A 16677-nucleotide genomic window follows, 5' to 3' on the forward strand; every position below is an offset into this window, starting at 1 on the left:
TGTTGGTATATATGTGATGTAAATTCAAAGCAAAATTTGTTATGAAGGGAGTCAGAAACGGTTCCTCAAAGTTGTCTTGTTGGCATCCAGCTGAAGTTAGGGAGGCTGCCAGACTTAGTAGTAAGTACAGGCTGGTGAAATTATAGGGCACAGAGAACTAAAAGTAGAACAGTGGGGCCTGGACAGCCTCCTGATCCTCTCTAGCTGTGAGATCCTGAGAATACTCTCCTTCTTCCTCTTTCCAGTCTGCACACTACTGCTCTTTACTCAGGTTCCTTCTCTTGTTTTTTTGCATGTTTTTAAAGATGAGAGGTAATAGCAAAAAGAAGTATTACAAGTCTTCATTTTGGGAGAGGGAGTGTTTTTTGGTCTATGTTTATTTGGTTTTTTGTTTGTTTGCTTGGGTGGTGTTTTTGTTTTTGAAATAGTTCTTGAAAACATTGTTGGGAGTTCAAGGACAGAAAATTGGTTGCAAAGGTATGCGGTTCCAACAAGTCAGCCAGTTGCTTACTGCTTAGAAGTCAGCTAGTAATGTATGGATTGAAGATGTATTCCTGGGAAACAGGTGGTGGTGTTACTATATCTGTCTATTAGGTATGAGAAAATTGACCTGCAAAGAGTAAATTCTGCAAGGTGGTGGAGTGTAGACTTGTCCAGGCTCTGCAGAGAGCTGGCAAGGTAGCTTCAGCGCTGCCAGTCCTGCAGCTGTCTATGGGGAGGGGGAATGAGGAAGCAAGCGAACTCCTCCAGACTCTCGGGTGGCTGTGTCCCCTGGGTTTCCTGGGCTGGGCTGTCTTGACTTGACTTGAGGGGGACAAGAGAGCATTGCAGAAGCTTGTGTGCTGTGGTCTCCGTGAGCTGTCTAAGCATCAGCTTTTAAAGGCCCTGGTTGCACTTTGGTTTTGACAGCTGGCAGTCTCTTCGTCATAGTTTCAGAAGCATTGCTCAAACGTCCTCAGGCACTGCTTCAGCTTCTGGGATTCTGGCTTCCAAAACTTCCATGGCTGTTGCTGGTTCCCCAGCCTGTTCTAGGCTTGATTCAGAAAGCTTTTGATGGCATGACCCAAGAGTTGAAACTTTGCAGTGTCTTGCAGTGTTTACATGAGGTTGCCAAACCCACCTGAGTTTGAAGACAGCTTTGCAAATATAGATCCACTTCAATGCAAGCTAGGCTTGCATTTCAGGTAGTGAATTCTGGATTTTAATGTATTGCTATTGTACGATTTTTTTTCAGTTCATTATGTGCCATCTGAAGTCTTTCTTAAAAGCCTTGTTAAGTTGAATACTTGCTTTGAAATCTGTAGAACTATAGATAGATAGCTGTCATTTCCAGACATGGGAAGATTACTATAGTTCATTGTTGTCAGTAGCTATTGTGTGCAGCCAGGATGTCCTGGGGAAAGAGCGTGCATGGTTTAAAGTTGATGTTAAGTACATCAGCATTCCAGTGGTAGTAAGCTAGAAGAAAGCTGTTTGTATTTCTCTGCGTTAATAACAGTTTGGACTAACCTTTTTTTTGGGAGAAGTGGTAATTCTGAAAAATTTGAGACTAGTTATTCCATTTGTGATGGATCCTGAAAAGAAAGAATTTCTCTGGTATATAAAATGTAAAGCTTAACAAAAGCCTTCCTGGAACAGGAAGGCAGAGTGAAACAGACGACATTTCTTTAGGGAGAGGCTATCTATATTAATGTCTTGTTAGTAAAGTGAAAGAAGTGCTCTTTCTCTGAAGACGCTGCAGCTAATGGATATACGAATGTTTAAGTGGTAAGTGCTTTGAATGTATAGAAAGTTCTTGTTGGTTCTTTTTAATTTTGAAACAGCGTTTCATGCTGGCACTCAAATGATTTTTCCAGTCATTAGTGGCTGGTAATCAACAGATCTCATAGTAACTGTTGTTGCTTAATGATTCAGAATGCAAAATTGAGATTCAGAAGCAGTGTTATCTCTGGAAAGCTGACGTTTCCAACTAAACTGAATTTAAAAAAAATAAATCCACTGGAATTTATGAAGTTGTTAAAAAAAAAATCATCTGTGGACCTCTATGGAGTCTCATTTCAAACAAAGGTGCCAGAGGCATTAATTTCTTTTATGTAATTAAGAAGCATAGAAGAATGAAGAGGTAGAAGTCTTAATTTAGCAGTGAACTGTGGCAACAGAGACTGTTAATATTTTTGTAATACGTGGCATTCTTATTTTGCTGCAGGCTTATTACAACACATTATTCCAGATCTGCAAGTAATTGTGAAAATAGAGCATGAGAGAGAGACTTATTTTTTCCACAATAGCTTTCTGTAGAAATAGTTGTTATAAAAATGTTGATCAGGCCTGTTGGCATGCTGTGTAAAAAGGAATGGATTCAAGTGTGTTAATTTACTGGTTAAAAACTTTTCCTTTCACAAAGGAAGTCTAATGGGGGAGCAGATTACTGTACTTTCTTTGTTTGTTACCCATTAGTGTTTAGGCACCTGGCAGGAAGTTTTAATACTTTTTAAGATTAAAGTCTGTTACTTTAATTTGCTAAGAAAACATGTATAGAATGGGCAACATTTTAACATAATTTAATTTTTGCTACTTCTGGAAGTCATTGCAGTCCATTTTATCCTTATTTGTACTTGAAATGTAAGGAGGATACATAAATTAACATTATCACAGGTCTCAGAGTGATGAATAGGGATGAATAAGTGAAACAGGTGAGCGTAAGTGTAACTTGGGCATCTAGTTAATTAAGACTATAGCATTACTTCAAAAAAACCCCAAAACTTTATAAAAATAAATACTAATATGAAATTGTCACTTCTTGCAAAGAAAAATTGGGAAAACTTCCATCCAGAAGGCTCGGCTTCAGCTCAAAGAAGTGTAAATGACCTCTCTACAAAAAATTTCCCAGTCACCAATGATTAAGGAATTAAGTTGGAAACAAAGAAAGATGATAGTACTTTTTGTCTTCTCCTTTTTCCCTCCTTCCCCTTCTCCAACAGAAATTCTGGATGGATTGTTCTTCTTTTCTCATTATTACAGTTTGGCATGGAAGCATGTTAAGGGCTCAGTGTTGAGTGGCTAAATACTTGTCTTGATTGCCAGTTTAAACCACCTAGTTTGTTCAGGAACACTCCCTTTCCTATTTTGGAACAGCGATAATTATGCTGAGTTTCTTCCCCACTTTTAACAGGCAAAACTGAGGGGCTTTTGCCAGACTGTGAAGCTAATAATTAAAGGGTTTTGCAATGGACACTACCTTTTGATAGCTTTCTGTCTGTACTTAAGCCAGAAATCCCGTGTTCTCGGTACATACACAGGATTGCATATGGGACAGGGGAGTGCACCCCCATAAACTACTGCTTCTGTTCTGAATTCTGAAGTTACTACCCAGAAAAGAAACCATTTTTTAAATATTTAATAGCATTTGTGAGCTACTTCATGGTGTTGCTGCTGCTGTGTGATTTGACTCTTGCTGGTAAATGACCTTCTTCCCCTCACATTACCATCGTGTTCCCACACAAAGCTGCTGCTTAAGTGGGAAAATATAGGAAGTGAAAGAATAATCTGATTTCATTGTGGGAAGCATCTGGATTGTGTTCATTTCTTTCCTTTAGTGTTTACTTTCTTACTACTCTTTTTTTAAAACTATGTTTTTTCAATTGTTCAGAAAAGTATAATGTTGCATGTTCTGTAGGAGACTTTGTGTATAAAATTTGTCTTTAGGCCTAGTAAACTTGCTTGATTGACCCCATCTCTCACACTTTGGTTTTAATTTTTTCTCCTCAGCGGTGAACTTCAAAGAAGTTAACGAAGAAAACAAGAGAGAACTCTTCAGTGAAATATTTTCTTCTATTGAAACATTGGCGTTCACCTTTGGAAACGTGTAAGTTGGAATTCAGGACTTTTTAAAGAGCTCAGTGAAGCTGAATCAAATTAAGACTAAACAACAACAACAAACACTTTAGATTTCTTTTGGACAAATATTATCTGATAAACTAATTTAAATTAGCTACATCCAGAACAGTTTTACAGCTTTGGTTCTTTTGGTTTTTTTAACAAGGGAAACAGTGATGGCATAGAAATCAGGGAATATAAGACTACTTCTAAAAATTGTTTGCGGAACTTTTAAAGGATATTAGAAACACTATCTGAATCTTTGTTCTCAGTGATATGAAATTGCTTGGTGAGGTAAAGTAATGAAGTAACACAATTCTTTGTTTTTCTGGCAGTGTTTCAGATTTCCTTATGGGAGATGTAGACAATGGCTCGTCATTGGGACTTCCTGTATCTCGGAGAAGTCGGGTAGGCTAAACACATTCTCTTCGAGTGTGGAATAATATCTTTTAAAGGAGACTTTAATTTCAATTGAAACTCTGTGCATCATGAGGCTGGGACACTTGGAGTCTTCAGTGTTAAAAAGTTTTAAACCCATGAAAAAAAATGTACTCAAAGTTTTAGATACTTGAATGTATTCTCAGTTCTAAATGCCAGTGATGACTCAACAGGGCTAGTGCTCAAATATGTAAATGATAACCTGCTGTAATTAATTTGAGATTTCTAAATTGGTTAAATGAAAAGAACTAAATACTTAAAAGTAAGAAACTTGAATGATTTTCATGTTGGAGTAGTTAGAATAGACCTGTTAGACCTAGAAGCTAAAGGTTTAATGAATTCTTTTTGGCTTTTAAAGACTAATTCATTACAAAATAACCTTTTCTTATTCCAGAGCCCAGTTTGTGCTGTAGCTGTTTCAACAAAAATTCACTAGGAGAACTGAAATAGCACTGTCAACTCATAGGTAGTCAAAGAAAAACATTAGCGTTTTAAACTCCCCTTTAAACACTTTGAAGGTGAAATTAAAAAATGCTCAGTACCAAATTCTGTTCTGAATTTTTATGTATCTAGAAACAAACTTTCAAGTAAATCAAGTCAATTTAAAAGTTACAATCAAGGAAAATAAGTTGATAATTGGTGTATATGACAGGCTAAGATGTAGCAAGATTAAAAAATTTAGATTGTGGAGTTTTTTAAAGGCTTAGTTGAAACATACTTGAGGCTTAGCATTCCTTCACACAGGCTTAGTCATAGCAATGCTGCGCAGCTACAGCTGAGTAGTCGTCTTTTTTAATTTTCACTAAGTTTTATAACATGCATGTGAAAAACATGGATGATCACAGAAGTCCTACTTCTGTAGCTGCTACAAAGCTCAACTTCGCAAACAAAATGGAGGGGAGGGAGGCTATTTGGAAAACTGGTTCCAGCAGATGTAGAATCAGGGGATTATGTTACTGATAAAAAGTATGAAATAAAATACCATAGAAGCCAGTATCTCATGTAACTTAAATTAGATGATCTGAACACGTACTATTTCAGCTAACGGCCAGCAGAGGGAATGTGCTGAATTTGCCAACATTTTGATCCTTGTAATGGTTTTGCAATGTAAAAATGTATTCCTATGGAATGAGATGGTCCCAAATATTGTAATACGAAGTAAATGCTTGGCTAAAAGATCATGGGGGCGGGGAAAGACCAAGGGGAAATTAGAATATAGCAAAATGAAGAAGGAATTCTATTCTAGAAGCTCCAGAAGTCACCAGCTTATATTTAAAAGCCCTTTTTTGCAGTGTCATTTGCTTTTCTTAATGTGGAAGGGAACAATTCTAAATTTTGGAGCAGGTTCAATTTCTTGGAAATCTGTCTTAAATTTAAGTACATCTTTATTCAGACAAATAAACACACATTTAACAAATGAAGCATTTCACTTTGATTTGCAATTCAGAGAGCAGTTTGGGGGCCAATTAGGAGGAGTGTTAGGAGGAGCTAAATGCAAAATATTTTAGTAGTTGTATTAACTTTTCATTCCTGTAGATAGGTACATTTGGTAGTTGAACATACCAGCTCGCTGTGTCTTAAAAAGATTAGATCATAATGTTTTGGTAGAATTTAACATGTAAATGCTTTAAGGTTAATTAAGGAGAGAGATTTTAATTGCCTGTTCAGTTAGGGACCTCCCTAACTAAGCTGTTGAGGATTGCTCTAAGGTGGGGGGGGAGCTGATCTTGCTTTTCTTTACTGCAGGGGAGTCTACATTCTTTATTTCAGGCATTCTACTTGGAAGCTTCAGTTAAATTATATGTATCCCCCCTCTTAGCAAATCTAATTGTTCTCATTTTAGCCCTTGTAGTACAACCAGAAGTACAAGGTAGAAGCAAAGATATTTCTTAATTAAAAACAGAAGAGCTTTAGAATACTTTGGAAGAGACGAGACAGGCATGTCTGACCTTTCATTACTCAACAAGCTATTTGAATGTTATTCAGTGCTATGTAGATCTGAGAGAATAATAGAGGAGAAGGGTAAAATTTTCAAAATGCATGCAGAGATTTGCCTCTGTCAAGGTGAGAGTTCTTGGGTAGTGGGGAGAAAAAGCAGAAGAGACTGGTTAAAGTTGGGAAGTTACATCTATCTAGAAGTCAAGCTTTTTTCTCTGCTAGGTTCACTGGGATGAGTCATTGATGCTTGAGGGGGCAAGCTGTACAGGTCAAGTTCTGATAATAAGCTGTAGGACATAAGTAAAAGTAGTTGTCCATGAGCTTTTAAAATGTGGTATTCCATATTTGCAGTGGGGTGAATGTGGATGGATGAATGAATGAGCATTGATGATGAATGAGCACACAGTCTAGTGACTCTGTGCGTGCATTACTGGAAAGGAGTGAACAGTTCTCAGCACTGAGAATGATTTAGGTCTTATAGAATGGGAGATAATTTTTAGGACAAGAACTTTTGTTCTTGTAAGTGCAAGAACTTACAACTTGTAAGTGCCTCCTGAATTAATATAAAGGATGAGGGTTTTTTCTCATCTTATTTGAACTTTCCTAATTGTATGCCACTTTAAAATGTACTTGAAGACAGTAATGCTTTATACCCAAATCAGAACTTGCTTTCTGTGCAACCAGACTTTTTTCTTTTTTTTTACCGTTTGGTTGATAGACAGCTTTGGATTGATTTCCCACCTGCTCAGAAAAAGCCCTGCCACCTTACTGAAACTCAATTTGTACTAGTATTCCAATTTCTTAGGAATGGAGCTGTTCTTTGGACTGTAGTTTGATTCTGTTCAATGTAATTGATGATTAATACATTGCATGTTTTGATATATGAAAAGCTGCTTTTGCTGTGAAGTAAACAATGATTGTTGAAGGATTTTTGTGTGATTTATGATGAGTTTCCATTTACATCCCAAAAAAACCATACAAAAAGAACTATTTGCATCATTGTTGCTGTGATCCATTTTAGCTTAGTGTCTGAAAATAAAAACACCAAAGTCTAAAATGGAAACAAGCTGTTCTTGTAAAGCTTAAGGCTACTTTGCAGCTATTTCTCAGCCTTTGTCTTCTGCCAGCTCTTTGCTTCCGAGTTTTCAAGAGTAGTATTCATTTAAAATGGTGTAGGGTTGTGTTATTTTTTGTTTGGTTGTTTTTTTTAAAGGAATGGTAGTTACTAGGTAAACTTTTTATTAATTTAAATTTGTTCAGTGGCCTGGATTGCAGCACACTCCTACAAATAATTCAACTTGCACAATTAAAAGGGTAGCAAAATGCAGCATGAGGACAAAGGTAGGGATGAAATCTTGTGCTAAATTCCTTTTATTATTGGATTAAATTCTGTCAGGTTGTACTGATTGTCAGGGCTTCATTAGCAATTGTTACTAGTCAGCTGTTGTGCCTACAGTACACACCTGCAAGTAATTTAGGAGAATTCATAGCTTTATTCCCTTGAGGAAGAAATACAGGATTCTAATGGCTTGTAGAATGGTGTCTGTTTTATGTATATGATATTAGGTCTGTATGAAATGATTCTTAAAAGATAGGTAGGGATCTAAGAAAAGCTGGAGGTCACTTAAATATCAACCTAATTTGTTAACAATTAACTCTTTCATGACAACCTTTCAAGATTGTTGATTTAAAGGTATATAATGATTCCTTGCTATTTATTATGTCTCAGTCAACAGCTATGGAAGCTTAGAAGGTATTGCTCCTTAAATGGGAGGGAGTTACAGCACAGTTTTGTTGCTTTATCTGAAAAAAAAAAAAAGGGGCAGATGATACCAATTATTTTGCTAGCCTGTCAGTTCCAGTGACAGCTTTTCTTTGCTAACATAATCTTTTTTCTTATACACCAGTCTTTTGAGAATCTTTCTGTGGAGTCTGGGTGTTCACTGCATGAAAGGGATGATATTCAAGGTATGTCATTAATTTAATATTAATAAACACCATTCTGTATCTGTGTTTTCATCTTCTAGAATGTTATAAGTAAATTGCTTGGTCACTTTTTTACACCTATGCTGCCATTAAAACTTCACTGTTAAAAAAAAAAAAAAAAAAAGAAAGAGAAAGTGTTATTGTAGAGGCTTTATGCTTTTTTGAATAACCAACCTGGGTTGCTTTTTGGGAGAAAAAAGAGCCAAGGCCTGAAGTACTTCTGTATGTCATCATATGATTGGTGTTTTGTTGGGTTACTTTCTTTAAGAAAGTTATGCTGACCATATGACTACTCCAGGTAAAATACTATGACCCTTTAATTTGTTCTAAAACCTCTGTCAGTCCTGTTTAGAGTCAACCAGCATTAAAGACCAACTCAAGATCAGAGCTGCTTAAGCATTCACAGTTGGCTAATACTGGCTTTGCTCTCAGTGTGTGGTCATGTCTAAAATTCACTTCTTTGTGTTCAATCCTTTATTTTCAGGACATCTTCGAGCAGAGGAGGTTGATAGCATGCTCCTAAGAAATGACAGCGGAATTGAATCGGCTCTGTCCTATGCTAAAGCATGGTCAAAATATACCAAGGATGTAGTCGCATGGGTAGAAAAAAAGCTTAGCTTGGGTGAGTGGCTCTTTCTGGCATTTAATCAGCTTTGTCATGATGAAATTAAATCTGTTGTTAGGCCTCTGTGCTGCAGACTGTCAATAATGTGATTTCTAAATTAGTAGCTGTTCCACTGAAGTGGACAGAACTATTGCCCGTTTCCTATAATTAAAGGCCTGTAACAAAGTGAAGGTGGTCCCTTCTGTAGCCTATCTGTTAGAGGAAGAGTATAAAAAGCATTTAGCATGTGTAATAACTGCTAGTGTAAACAATAACTGTGAATTTTTTTAACAGAAGTGGAGTGTGCTAAAAACTTAGCAAAAATGGCTGAAACGGCTAAAGCTGTTGTTGGACACCAGGTGAGTGCATCTTAGGGGCTTTATTTTAAAGTCTTAAATATGTATTGGATGCCTTGCCCAAAAGTGAAACTTTGGGGGTGTGGAGAAATGTTTTTTTAAGTTGATAAAGAATTGATTTATACTGTAAATCACTGGTTAAAAAATCTGCTGCATTTTATGTCTTCCCATCTCCTATGGAAATTTGGATATATAAGTTTATTTTTGTTGAAAATGCAGCATAGCCTTATAGTTTTCACAATGTGCTTTTTTCTGTCTAATATCTTGTATGCTTTGTGATCTGGATTTGTAGGCTTCTCTTTCAGAGTGTTTTCCTAGTAAAATAAAACATAGATGAGAAATTAGTCACTTTCTACATTCATACCTAACTCTGACTGCCACACGCATATAAATACCTTACTAAATTTAATTGAAAATATAGTTCAATTATACAGACACTTAGAATGTCAGCATACCTCTACCTTACCTAGAACATTAATGTTTTGTTGTGTGTAATTTTAGGATTTTATGCCATTCCAATCAATATTCATTAATGCTTTTCAAAATGATATTGAGAACAATCTACTTTGGCAACAGACAGCTGCTGCTCTCCAGTCTAACAAATTTGTGCAGGTAAGCTTAAAGCAAACAACCAAGATACTGGTTAGGTTTTTAAAAACAAGTTTTGTAACAGCACAGATTATTCAAAATAACAAGCTTGTAGCCTATTAGCCTTTTATGTACTCTATTAATGTTTCCTATCCAGCCTCTTCTCGGAAGGAAAAACGAGTTGGATAGACAAAGGAAAGATATCAAGGAGCTTTGGCAGCGAGAACAGAAAAAAATGGTTGGTATTTCTTTCATATCTAACAGTGTTCAATCTAAAATTCTTCAAAAGGACAAAACTTTCAAACTAGGCTGTTATGCACTTAAATTCACATGTAGAATCTCTAGGACTTATTGGATATAGTATCTAACTCAATTTCATGACATAACCTCTTACAAATTCAAGTATCTTTCTGTGACACTGTACTTCGAACTGCAGTATACAGACCTGTGCATAACAGCCTCTTTAAACGTCACATTAAATAACTGGAAAATTAAAATCATTACTACTTTTGCCTTTTTCTTGTGTTGCACTCTGCAGCAAGAGCTGGAAGCCGCTCTGAGAAAAGCAAAGTTGCTATATACACAGCGTCAAGATGAGTATGAAAAGGCAAAATCCTGTACTGCTCGTGCTGAGGAGGAGCATCTTAGCTCAAGTGGAAGCTTTGTGAAAGATGTCAGCAAACAACTGGAAAAAAAACGAAGGCTGGAAGAGGAAGCTTTTCAAAAAGTAAGAGGTTTTGTTCGTTGCTTTTAAAGATGAGCCCACACTGGTTTTACTCATGCTTTCCCAATGGGAGCGTTTGAGCAAGCGTTCTGTTCATAATTCTTAATTTCAATCATGCTATGCTCTTTTGGGCTTTATCCTAAATGAGAATCTACACTTGTAAGCATCTTGTGTGGGTGTGTTTTTTACTTCTAGTATCATGGCCTGTAGTCTGTCAACCCTTTACACTTGTGTTTTCTCTAGGCTGAAGAGGCCAATGAACACTATAAAGCAAGCATGGCAGAGGTTGAAGAAAAAAGAAATGATTTGGAAAGCTTTAAAAGCGATGTCTTAACACAGCTTCGGGAGCTTATTTACCAGTGTGATCTTACTCTTAAAGCTGTAAGCATGCTTTTTAAAATACGTTTGGCACAGATATATAAAGATTGGTAAAACTAAGAGAAAGCCTTGTCTATAGTGTTAACTGCCTAAAATAGAAAGCTTTTAAAGGACAGAGGTCAAGCTAATAGAAAAAGAAGGAAAACCTGTAGTGTATTTGTGGTGTTCTGTTTCTGTTAGGAGTTTAGAAAAGAGAAGAGGAAGGCGTTATACATACCTGGAATTTTTTTGTTTTTTTCATGAGTTGTTGCCTTGCAAGAGCCCTGACTACACAATTCTTGTAAAAACTCTCTAAGAATATTGATGACAGTAGTGTTACTCTGTTTCTTAAGAGTACAGCTCCCATTCCATTTAGTTTCATTAGTGTGTTAGCAAAGATGTTTGGCCGAAGCACAGAATGGACATTAACATGCTGCAGCATGGAGTCTGTTAATCTTGATGACAGTCTCAATCACTACAGGATCCATTGTGACTAATATAATGTATTAATTTAATGCATGTAAATAAGCAAAGGAGTGTCAAAACAGTATATCTACATTCACAGGTGTGGGCTGTTTTTTTAAAAAAGCTTTTTTAAAAAAGCTTTATGAACGCATTATGCCAATAGATATATACTTCTTTTAGATGAGACAAAATTTAATGCTGGGGTGGGGAAGGAAAACAAGAAAACAAACAAGCCACCCGCACACAAAGCAACCACCCGCACACAAAGCAACCCAAAAACTAACTCGTAAGACTAGAAGAAAGCTTAGACAAACTTATCAGTTCAAGTTTATTAAATTGCAAACTACTTAGCAACACCAAAGCTGAAGAAGCAGCCATGCAGTGTGCCCTTCCCTGGTCTCTGCCTTGTCATAAAATATTTCAGAAGCTTTATGTAATTTAACAAAGAAAAGTGTTCAGTTAATCTGTTCAGTTGGGACAAGGAGTTTTGTCCATTTCTTGTCTCAAGGTGATAAGGAGCTCATCTGGGTTTGGAACTCCAGCTACTTCATTATTGTGGTGATGACTAATATTCCCTCCAGAGCATGAAAATTGTCTTTTTGGTGCAACAAACCTTGCTGTTTATCTTGATAAACCCAAAGTGGGAAGCCATTGGAATTGCGTTTGCTATGTGGAGCATTCAATAACCCAGAGAAAAGAGGGCTACTACTATCTATACTACAGATGAAGTCTTTGCAATTGACTTTGGGGAATCTTGCACAAAGTCCATCCCTACAAATGTTACTATTTTCTAGAATTTTTCTAGTCTTAATCTTTAAATAATTTTCTTTTGGGATATTAATTTGGGTTGAGAAAATTAGAAGTGAAATATCTAGTAAATGATCTAAAAATATTGAATGATTTTTTTTTTTTCTCCTAACAGGCAACAGTTAACCTGTTCCAGCTGCAGCACGCTCAGGTTGTATCTCTTCCAGTTAACTGCCAGTCCCTCTGTGAGAGTGCCAAACTCTATGACCCTGGTCAGCAGTATTTGGAGTTTGTGAAAAGTTTGCCAAAAGAAGGTGTTCGTATTGAATCAGGTTCTTTTGAAACCCAGAGTTCCCAGATTGATGGGTAAGTCCCAAACTACAGGTGGAATTTGCTTGATTTAGAATTAAATGCCAGGCACACATTTAACAGTAAAACGGCATTTTTGGAGGAATAAAATGAATCCTGGTTTTTTTGCCATGCTTTACCATTCTCTATTTCTTTGACTCATATTTTGGTAGATTATATATAACATTGACATTAAAACATCGACAATTGTTGTGCAGAAATTGACTTGGTACTATTTCAATGTAGATACTGGTTAAGAGGAAAAATTTAAATTTTTAACTCTGTAGTGTGATGTGGCAGTATTTGATAATCAGTATTTGATGATCAGTTTAGGAAGTCTGAGGAGGTAGTTTTCCTCTTCTGCAAGCCTTGCTGCTACAGTAACTTCTTTCATATTGTTTACATTTGGCAACTTTTTTGGCAGGAAGTGTTGCTCGATCTCTGTCTCATGCTATGTAACTAAAAAAGGCTTAGAGTTCACGTGTCCCTGTGTCATTTTTTTTTTCCAACCTGTGTGAAATGGCAGGTTTTACTGTTAATCTATTAAAAATGCAGCTAATGTGGAAGTAAAGACTACAAAACAGAAAGACAACTCCTTGTGTCAGTATGCAAAATGCTTCTCCACCTTTTAACTGGTTATAAAATAGTCATCTTGGCACTAAAGCACCAGAATATCCATTCCAATCTGTGTGTTTCACAGTTCTACAGGAAAGTGTCGTCATCGTCTTTCAAAAGGAAACTAAATACAAAAAACCTAACGCTTGAGTCAGACTTCTACCAACAAAAGCCAGGAAATTCAAAGTTAAATCTGAGATTCTTAGTTCTTGTCTGTAAATTTCCTGCCTTTTAAGACTGATTCAGGCTGTACTCATAAACTTTGACTTAAGGGGATTTAACTGTGCAACTCCCTGAGAAACTGATGAGCATGAAATTTCAAACTCTGTGTGCTCTCCCAGCTATCTACTGCTTAAGATTTACAGGAGTGTGTTTTTTCTCCTTTTTCTCCTGCCTTCTCCCCACCTTTTGTTTTCTTTAACATGGCCTTGTGATTCTTCATGTACTTGATCATTTTTATTGTTTAGGTCTGCATTTATTTAAGGGGACAGTAGCTTGGTCATTATTTCCTTCAGCTGGATAGGGTAGAACTGATTAAGGAACAGCTTCCTGACTGCTAAACCTGGCTAGCAGGCCATTTTGTCCACAGGGTGCTTCAGCATTTTCTCATTAACTACTGTTAGCAGTTTTCTGCCCTTACCAGATTTTCACAGTGGACTGGCTATAAGCTCTCTGGTAACTTCAACGTATTTTCTGTGCTTTTTTTAAAAAGCACAAAACTTGTAACACCTATATGTTTATTGGTGAATGGTCCTGATGACTGGGCAGAGAATCTTTTGGAGGAAAACATAAAAGTAGGATGCAATATCCTCTGATTTATTCTGGTCTTTGGATGAACAGATTTGCTCTTTTTTCAAAGTCTGCAAAATAATGGTCATAATACCTTGCAGAGATGTGGAAAAGCTGATATACAGCAGGAGGGGGAAACATCGGGAAATTGCATATAGTTAATTAAAAATAAATTGCCACCCTTCTCTTTTTTTTTTTTAATTTGGGCTTTAATAATTACATGTTAAATATGTATATTCATGAACAGCAATTAAATGAAGAATTTTTAGTGCCCAGGGATAAAAAAACAACATTACTTTTCTTTTAATACGATCTTATTTACTCTTCAAATTATTTTCTTCTTTCTGAAGGGTTTTTAATAAGCAGTCAACGAGCAGTGTCCATACATCACATGGTAACTTATCTCAGTGTTCAGGAGATTTTCCTGCTCAGACCTTAGATGATGTGGGAAGCCCAATTTATCATCATTCACAAAAGACTGGAGAGAAGAGATCTTCCATCAGCACAGATATCCAAGGTAGTTCTGTATTTTATCAGGAGTTCAGTTTCTAAAAAAAATAAATACCAGAAACAGGTGCTTGATATCTCACTGTCAGAAATGTAGAATTGAAGGGGTTAAAAAAAATGTGTTTTAAAGTTCGAAGCCTATAAAAACAGTTATGTACTTGAGCATAAGGTCAAATAGAACGCTGGCTGTATGTATGCTTTGTCAAGAAAGGTGAGATTCAATTCAAACAGCAAGTACTGTTAAGATTAGCATACTAAACTATTCCAATTTACTTTAGTAATTTAAAATCCATTGTTTTTGTAAACACTACCTTGATTTCCAGTCTTTTACAAAAGCACAAGTGTCAAGTTTCTGAAATTCAATTTCTTACATCCTGAAGCTTTTACAGGAATATATGCTGTGGCTTTTTCACTATATTGCATGTTCGTGTAACTTTTGCAATATTTTTCTATTTTGAATACAATCATAGCTAGTCTTTAAACAAAAACAAAAGAACGTAATTTTATCCTTGACATTTGGAATTTGTGGATTTTCTTTCCCAAAGCAGTGCGAGGGCCACCACCATTCAGATCATGGTCAGTTGGCAACCAGAGTGGAGGAATGTGCAGTGATTCTGAAAGTGCAGGGGGAAGCAGCGAGTCACGGTCCATGGATTCTCCATCTGCTAGCCCAGGTACAGCTACACTCACTGCTATACTAATTTGAAGTCTTTTCTTTGGACTGTCTTAAATTAATGACGCTGTCATCAGTAGCTTAGCAAGTGTTGGACAGAGCCTATAACGAATACAGCTTCCTGAAAATTTTTCTCATCTGATAGGGGATTTTAAAAGACGACTTCCCCGAACACCTTCCACTGGTACTATGTCATCTGCAGATGATCTTGATGAAAGAGAGCCACCATCTCCTTCAGACTGTGGTAATGTTGTTTCCATACCTGAAGTCCCCTGTTGTAGAGTGTGGCTTTTCTTTTTAGCGTGCTTAAGAAAAGTACATTAACAGGGCTGTGATTACCAATAGCATTGTTTTTCAATACAATATGCATCCACTTGAGGTTGAGAGCTGAAGAATAATGTTCAGGTCATTTTAATGAAATGGTACAGAACTGTCTTCATACATTTAGATTAACTATACGGGCAGCCTTTGAACATTTTTAGTGTCTTCACTGTCCTGAGGTAAGCATAAATGATCCACTAATCATTCCCTTCAGGCATTTGTATTTAAAATTAGCTGCATGGCACTGAGCTATTTAAGATGACTTATAAACTTTGAAATGAAATGTACAGATAGGGAGGGCTGGTAATTAGCAAATTGGAAAAAAAGTTAATCCAAATGTTTAGGGTAATAATTGAGATTATATCCTTTTCAACTTAGCTAAGCAAGTTTGGTAATGTTTGTCCCAGATTTGACCAGACCATTTCTAATTTTCAAATTAATTTTGACTGTATAAAGACAGTGTTGTCACAGGTACTGAAACCTGAATAACTGGATTATCAGAAATAGTTCTATGGGATGACTGCAGTACTTACATACTAGTTCTAAAATATTTGTGGCACTTGCTCAGTAAAGCCTCTAGGAAATTCTTCGATTAGTCCTTATTTCCTAAAGGTATACTTTACCTTCTAGGAATGAGCCTGTGGTTAACAATACTAATATTGATCCAGATTTAACCATGGCAACATGCTAGTGAATACAAAATTTCACTTGGAGTGCTATTGTTTAATCAATACTTAAGCTTTTAAGAGCTATATTGGGCAATAACTGTATGTGTTAATTTTAAATTTTTATCTGTAAAACAAAGGATTTTGGTTCACAGAGTTGTTGATAGCATTTTAAGTAAATTGTTTGGAAAAAAAAAAAAATCTAGTCACAAAAAGCACTGGGTGCTTTTCTGTTTTAGAATCCTCTAGAAAATATTTTTGTTATCAAAGGAGACTGAGAATCAGTGATTCTTTTTTTATTTTATGAGTTCTGCTGTAAGCGTGTGTTAATTCTTTCCTGCTGCAAAGTATGCTTTTTTAAAGTATTTCAGAAACACTGCAGGCCAAACCATAATGTCATCTTTCATCCTCTAGCACAGGTTTTTGAAGCACATAGAAGGAAACTTTCATGAAAAGTTGCTTAAACTGCAGGGCAGTTGGAATGAAATGTCCTAATATTTTCACATGCAATTAATACAGGAGAAAACTGAAATACTTAAAAATGCAAAACTGATTGTTTGATTCCACTTTTAAGTAAGGTTATTTGATAGTTAATGTGTCCATTATGTAAACTGTAATGTTGTTTTGCTTCCTTGTGATTGAAACGTTCTTCCTTTGTTCTGATAGTTGTGATTTACTTA

General features: G+C 36.2%; 1 protein-coding gene across 1 annotated transcript in view; it reads left to right on the forward strand.

Moving 5' to 3' along the window:
• ARHGAP29 (Rho GTPase activating protein 29) overlaps nt 1-16677 on the forward strand; it is a 57361-nt gene that overhangs the window by 33306 nt on the left and 7378 nt on the right. Inside the window, exons 4-16 of the mRNA XM_074151282.1 lie at nt 3769-3865; nt 4212-4284; nt 8160-8220; nt 8723-8860; nt 9137-9201; nt 9700-9810; nt 9944-10024; nt 10325-10513; nt 10754-10891; nt 12255-12445; nt 14182-14348; nt 14884-15012; nt 15157-15255. Coding sequence (XP_074007383.1) covers nt 3769-3865; nt 4212-4284; nt 8160-8220; nt 8723-8860; nt 9137-9201; nt 9700-9810; nt 9944-10024; nt 10325-10513; nt 10754-10891; nt 12255-12445; nt 14182-14348; nt 14884-15012; nt 15157-15255 — 1539 coding nt within the window. The remainder of the gene's footprint in view (nt 1-3768; nt 3866-4211; nt 4285-8159; nt 8221-8722; nt 8861-9136; nt 9202-9699; nt 9811-9943; nt 10025-10324; nt 10514-10753; nt 10892-12254; nt 12446-14181; nt 14349-14883; nt 15013-15156; nt 15256-16677) is intronic.

The sequence above is a fragment of the Numenius arquata genome, chromosome 8, assembly GCF_964106895.1.
Source record: "Numenius arquata chromosome 8, bNumArq3.hap1.1, whole genome shotgun sequence".
Classification (NCBI taxonomy): domain Eukaryota; kingdom Metazoa; phylum Chordata; class Aves; order Charadriiformes; family Scolopacidae; genus Numenius; species Numenius arquata.